The sequence below is a fragment of the Lottia gigantea genome, assembly GCF_000327385.1.
Source record: "Lottia gigantea unplaced genomic scaffold LOTGIsca_170, whole genome shotgun sequence".
NCBI classification, from domain to species: domain Eukaryota; kingdom Metazoa; phylum Mollusca; class Gastropoda; family Lottiidae; genus Lottia; species Lottia gigantea.
Genome location: NW_008708134.1, coordinates 62,193 through 69,676, shown reverse-complemented (window position 1 = coordinate 69,676; position 7,484 = coordinate 62,193). Strand labels below are relative to the sequence as shown.

The 7,484-nt window shown below is 33.4% G+C and overlaps 1 protein-coding gene across 1 annotated transcript; it reads left to right on the top strand.

Annotated features, from left to right (window-relative positions):
* Positions 1–1,419: 1,419 nt before the first annotated feature.
* LOTGIDRAFT_173742 (hypothetical protein) lies at positions 1,420–2,421 on the top strand (the record flags this gene model as incomplete). Its single annotated transcript, XM_009051796.1, has 1 exon — positions 1,420–2,421. The coding sequence occupies one exon, from the start codon at positions 1,420–1,422 to the stop codon at positions 2,419–2,421; it is 1,002 nt and encodes a 333-aa protein (XP_009050044.1).
* Positions 2,422–7,484: the final 5,063 nt, after the last annotated feature.

The window sequence follows — 7,484 nt, the reverse complement described above, 5'->3', positions numbered from 1 at the left end:
GGTACCCGATCCAGGAACATCTAACATGTGAACATTCGAATGTAATATATTTAATTTCATGCAAGAAATGTCCCAAACAATATGTAGGAGAAACTAAGAATAATTTACGAACTCGCTTTAATGCTCATAGGTCAGACATCAAATTAAAGAAAGACAAGCCTGTTTCTAATCATTTCAACCTCGACGACCATTCAATAGACGATCTCACCCTAATCCCAATTGAGCGTATAGAAATTGACTTGCCCGAAGATGAAACTACCAAATTCCCTCAATCTAGGGAGGCCCATTGGATTGAGACATTGAATACAGCAAGACCTATAGGACTAAATATTCATCATAATGTAGGCATAGCACCCTTTGTTGTCCCGTTTAATACAACCAGCAATCGAGCAAGCAAGATAGTTCATGCCCACTATAAGAGCCTTCAAGAGAAATTCCCCCATGTCTATAAGCAGAAAATGATAGTTGCATATTCAAAAAATAAGAACTTAAATGATAATATTGTTCATAGTAAACTAAAAACAATCAGTACATAACAGATACTATACTTCTCGCCCATCGGGCGAGTTATTTTTTCTAATTTCAGATCAAAATAAGAACAGAAGAAAACCCAATATCAAGACCCTTAATCCTAATTTCTAAATAAAGTGTCTGCTCCACCCTAGGCCTGTACATTTGGGAGAATGAAACCCTCCCTTCCCCGAAACCTAACTTCAGTAGTAAAAAGATGTATATATTTTATAATATCCTAAACCTACCATTACCCTAACTTCAGCAGTAAAAATATGTATATATTTTATAATATCCTAAACCTACCATTATCCTAACTTCAGCAGAGTGCTAGAGCTTTCAATTAGGTCGTATAGGGGATTCCCCATTTCATTTCATGGGGAATCAGCAACCTAATAGAAAGCTCCCATAAAGACCTAAACATCCTACATTTCATAAATTCTTACACCTATATTCCCTATATTTCATAAATTCTTACAACCCTTACACCAAAAAACACCTTCAATCAATTTCCTACATTCCATATTAAAATGTTCTACTCAAATTTTAAACCTTAAAAATGACAAATAAAATACTAGATCCAATCTTTAGATTATACGATCCAATTCGTTATTCATTTAACAAGAAAAAAGAGGATTATATTATCATCTCACCCACTGTTGGTTCTAAATCCCAATTGAATGATGGTGGTAGAATTACCTTCGAAATAAATTCATTATCGAATTGGTTGCTTCTTTCCGATGCTTATTTCAGACGCGATTTCAAAATTAAAGAAGCCACTCAGAATCAAGTTCCACAAACAAATACAACGTTAGAAAACAATTTCTTTCCATCTTTATTTAGCGAGATGATTTTGGAAGCTGGTTCAAATCCGATAGAAACAATCAAACATCCTGGGAATTCGACACAATGTTGAAAACAGTTTTATATCCTAAAGATTTCGATTCAGTCTCAGGTTGGATACCCGATGTTGGTGATGGAAGTATTTTAAAAGAACCGGTAAGAAATCTTGCAAATGATGCCGATTTAGCTAGAGTGAGAGTTGTTGCTCGAAACACGATAGAAAGAGTAGGACGAGCAGTTAATCATGGATTCGAAAAACGAGTACTTCAGTATAATAATGTTGTTGAGAATAATAGGTGGGGTAATTACGTAAATTGGAAATTATGTCCTTTATTCGGTCTGTTGGAACATAGAAAAGTTTCTATAGGCTTACCATATAAAATTCAGCTACAAAGAGAAATAAACGACGATAAGATATTCTTTGGAGAGAATGGTTCAGATGCAAAATTAGAAATAACGAATCTCCAACTTTTCATACCCGTAATAACACCATCAATTGAAGTAGAAACGAAAATATTCAACTCGTTAACTAAAGATATTGAAATAGCTTTTCTTCATCGTAACACTGTAGGTAGCATGACTTTAACAGGAGAATCCACCACATGGCCAATCACTAACACTATTAAACTAGCAAGATATTTAATAGTTGGTTTCAAGAACTTACCAGATTCTCAAACGAATAACAATAATGTCTTTAGAGTGGCAATGAACCAAACTCAAGATCCTTTAATCCATAAAGTTCAAGTAAGATTAAATAACAATAATTATCCTAACCAACCTTTAACAATTAATCCAACCACAAAGGATTATAATGAATTGTATAGAAACTATAAAAATATGTGTGAATTATTCGGAAATCTACCTCAGTTTGAATATGTAGATATTGCACTTAATCATCCAATCTTCTGTTTTGATCTTTCAGCTCACCAAAAAGATCTTTTCAAAACAGGAGTGAACATAAATATTCATATTGAAAAAACACAAGGAGATGTAACAGGTTATTGTTTATTATTGGAAGAAGCAAAACATTTAATTAAAATAGCAGATAGAAGAATAAGAATTGAGTAAAAAATACACCTTTAAAAATGAAACCAGAAACTTTAGTCAAGAAAATAATAGAAGCTATTGAAACAGCTTGACCAACTACAATAACTTATAATGGTAAAAAAATCAGCATAACTAAAAAACTTATTGATAAATATAAATATTGTAAAGTCAGAGACGATATAGACTTAGAAAGAATTGAAGCAAATGCAAAAGAAGGTGGATTTTTACCTCTCCTTTCTTTAATATTTAGTGGACTTACCGCGGCGGGTCTAGCAACTGGTGGGATATCTGCTGCAGTAAGTTCTGCCAACGAAAAGAAAGCTGCAATTGCAAAAGCTGCTGCCGATGAAAAGAAAGCAATCGAAGAACATAGACATAACATCAGGAGTGGGAGAAATGATACGCACAATAAAAGAATTTGGAAAAAGATTTGGGGAAGAAACCAAGAAAACTGTTAAACAAGGATTAAATAAATTAGTAGATAGTATTGACACAGGAGAAATCAAAGTCAAACAAAAGGTAATGGAATATTTTTATAAAATATACACACTGGAGAAGGAATATATCTTTCAAAGTATAAAGGGGAAGGAGTGATTTTTGGAACAAATTAAAATAATAAAAAATGGGTAAAAAATTTAATCATTCAGAAATATTTCCTAATAACCCAATGCTCATGTGTATATGCGGTAGTTCCGGTTCTGGGAAAACTCATCTCACTTTTAACATGTTGACAACACCAAACCTTTTAGATTTCGATTCTTTGTATACACAACAACACCAGAGCAATCGTATTATCAATTTCTCAAAACTTTAGAATATCTATCAAAGAGAGATGTTCAAGACCTATTTCAATATTACAAAGAAAACGAAGAAAAAGTGGAATTGAAAGATTTCATAGATAACTACATCGAAGGAAAGAAACCAACGGATATAAAAGTTTTTCTTACGAAAAATGTTAATGATCTAGATTTGTCTCAAATTGATAGCGAGCGAAAGAACTTAATGTTGTTTGACGACTGCGTGGCGCAAAGAAATCAAGCCGTTCAACAAGAATTCTTCACGAAAGGAAGACATCACAACTGTCACTGCATATACCAATCCCAATCTTTTTACGGGATGGATTCTATGTTCATTAGAAAAAATGCAAATTGTTTTTTATTATTTGAATTAAACGACAAAGATTTATCTCAAATCGTTCAATCGATAAATCACGGAATGGACAGAGATGCATTTAAAAAGGTTTGTAAAGCTCAATGGAGATATCCAGATGATCATGGATTTGTATTTGTAAATACTAGAAAACCTGCGGGTGAAAGAGTTATGAACGATATATGTTAATTTTATTTTTTTAAAAATGGATTGGAATAATATTTTAAAAAGAAATAGAGAAAATATCAAAGCTAAGAATAAAATAAAGACCCAAGTTGAAAATAACAGATTACAACAACTAGGATTAACGGAAAATCTACAGACTCTATTTCAACCCATATTAAAATCTCAAGAGGATATTAAAAAGAGACTCATCCCTCCAATAGAACCTACACCTCCTATAGAACCTCATCAAAGCCATTGAATATAGTGGTGTTAAAATTAGGACATTAGATGATATAAATCGTCTTTTTTCGAACCCTGACCCAGATTTACCAAAGGGCATTTCACCAATCGTTGATAATCAAGGTTTATTGTTTAATGGATTTAGAATTATATTTAGTGGAAATTCACCACAATTCAAAATCGACACAAAAGATTATATATACACATTAACAAAAGGATTAATAGATTTAATGAATGGCGAGGATGTTGAAATTGCTGATTACCAGGATTTAGTAGCATACTCGAAATTTCTACATGCGATCAGAAAGTCAGGACCCGAAACAAGAAGATTGAAAGAAGTTGATTTATATATAACAAAAGTTATTGAGCAAGATGTAGATGATTATGCAGAAGATTATCCAATCATACAAGAAATAGACGAATTCGATGATATGGTGGCATCTGGACAAGGTATAACTTTTTTATCCGACAACAACGAGGAACTAGTTAATAGATTAGAGTAATATTAGCGGCCATGGAGGAAGGTCATCGATCGGACGGACAATACAACGAAGTCAATGGCATATCAAAACGACTTTTGGAGAAAAAAATCATCACTAAAAAAGACGTCATTAAAAATGTCCAATAAAGAGCAATTGTTCGTTATCACCTCGAATAAATCAGACATCAAATTGTCTCTAGATTACGAGTATGAACTCGATCGCAATAAACAGTACGAACTGGGATTAAAGTATTTCTCCGTTTACAATTCCATTAGAAAACTCCTCTACACCTTTGATTCACAGTTTATATATATTAATGTTTATTTTCAGATGAGCACCATTAAAGGGAAAGTTTTGTATGCACCCAAAACTAGAGGGTCCAATCAAAAGGCCACATATATAATTACTGATAGCACGGTGGTGCAAGTGTTTTTCAAGAACACTACAGTAAATGAGAACATAAAATCAGGGAAATTTGTCACCATCAAAAATGCCAAAAACAGCAGTAAGGACTGCTATAGGTTGGATGAATCTTCACAGGTATGTTAAAAACACAAAAAGTTCCTTGACAATTTTCACTTGATATGGCTGTATTTTGGCTTGCCAAAAAAGTTTACTCCAATTTAATTCTTACTGGTAATGATAACAGCATCAATTTGGTCCAAATCTTGTACACCTGGATATGAAACACTGGTTCCATCACATTTTACATTTTAACCATTAACTGGATTCTGTAAGAGACGAAACAATGTTAATAGTTAAGGAGAGCCTGTAAGATAAGATAATATTCGCCCACTGGCAGCTTTTATTTTAAACAAAAATATTTGACAGTAACAATCACCATTGTGAAATATTCAATCTTCAGCGCGGTACTGGATAAAAAAAAAACAAGTTTTGTCAAAATCCGCCAAGAATAATGCCTTTTAGTGTTTAAGAGCTAAAATTTGAAAGCGTTTTCAAGAACGACGTCAATGACTCCTATGAAAAATATTTTTTTTTATTTTCGATAGGGTTCATCCATGGGTAATACTAAACAATTTCACCAAGTTTCATTAAAATCTGTCAAGAATTGATCCTTCTAGAATGTTTACAAGCTAAAAATTGAACGAGTTTTCAAGAACAAGGGCAATAACTCATACAAAATATTTTTCAATTTTCTGATTTTCCCTAGGCTTCATCCTTTGGTGATTAGGAACATTCATACCAAGTTTCATCAATCCGTCAAGAATTGTGCCTTCTAGAGTTTTTACGAATTAAAAATTGAATGAGTTTTCAATAACAAAAGCAATACTAAATATTTTTCGATTCTTCTAATTTTCCATAGGGTTCATCCTTGGGTGATAATAAACGATTTCAGCAAGTTTCGTCAAAATCCGGAAAGAATTGTGACTTGTAGAGAGTTTACGAGTAATTGTGGACGGACGGACTAATAAATATTAGTGATGAAATAGGAGTGGACTTTGCATTATTTGCCTAAGAATTCCAAACAAAGGAATAGAGAATGGAAAGAAATAAACCTTAAAAACTACAAACATAATACAACAGTGATTGGTAATGGCTCAGGATCCATCATTCCCTGCAAAAGACCGTGTATAGGTCAAAATGTTGACAGTAGTGACTTCCTCCCATGCTCAAGCTGTTATAGTTTCTATAAAAAGAAAGACCTTTGGAGACATGCTGCTCATTGTGGTAAGAAACAGTGTACAAATAGTAAGGCGAAGAACAGACACCAAGCAGAAGGTGCTGCATTGTTACTAGCTCAATAAGTATCCGGTCCGTTCCGGAAGGACATATTAGATAAGATGCGAAATGATAAAACTTCATTGATCATTAGAAATGACAGAACAATTTGGAGTTTTGGTGAAAGACTGTATAGCAAGTGTCAAGACAATCCCCACCAATATAACTATGGCAGACAAAAAATGAGAGAGATTTTTAATGATAAGAAAAACTGTCAACAACATTAAACATTTAAAAGAATGCTTCAGGTCTGTATATTCTAGCAAAGTCCTTGATAGTCTGAAGAAAACTGCTGGTTACAATGAAGAGACAAATTCATATGATACCATGATTCTCTTGCGTTAAAAATTGTGCAAATATTGTCAAGGTCAAAGCTCTTGAAGAAATGGACGAGACAATTCGTACTGAAACAATAAAATTTTTGGAAATGCTGGAAAGTGAATGGAGCATATCTATTTCCACACATGCTTTTAACACCCTTCATAAAAGAAAATTTAATAATCCAATAACACGATTACCTCTTGCCGCAGATCTTAAATCGTTGAATCTATATATAGATGAGGAAGGTAAAGCCGCGTTTGAAAGTAAATCAAATACAACTCTGGATAATTTAGCAGAGATTGTTCTGGTGCAGTTGATATTGTTGAATAGACGTCGTGCTTGAGAAGCTAAAAGAATCGAGGTTAGCCAGTATTCACACGGGTTAAAGGTCGGTGGAGATGTTCAAAAGGATAAATATAGATCATTGTCTAACTTTGAGAAGAAATTAGTTGAGAAATTAAATCGGGTAGAAATAAGGGGAAAAGGGGAAGAAGGGTGCCAATATTAACAACTCCTTTAAGAAGCTCGGACATACTAAGAAACTTTTCAAACCCAGATTTTCTTACATCAACATCACTCGGATTCTTGGGCCATAATATAAGGGTCCACAAAGAATTCTTTCGTCTACCTGAAAGCACAATTCAAATCGCAAAAGTCAGCAAGGTGCTACTGACATTGGAGAAGGGGGCAATTGGTGACTTTGAAGGAAATCGCTCGAGGAAATCAATATTGATGGTAAATATATTTTTTTGACATCAAACTATCATAAAGGAAGACTGAATTGTGTTAGATTAAACATGTAGTATGCTGCATCTGTTTTCTTAATATTTGTTATCTGATGTTTAAGTTTTGCCTAAAATATTTTCCAGATGGGTTTGAATAAGAAGAAGATGTAGAGAATTCTGTAGACATGGGTTGTGTTATATATGCCAAAAATCCACTTGAACAAAATTTGCTCCATTGCACATCGATTTGGCTTGTCATGGA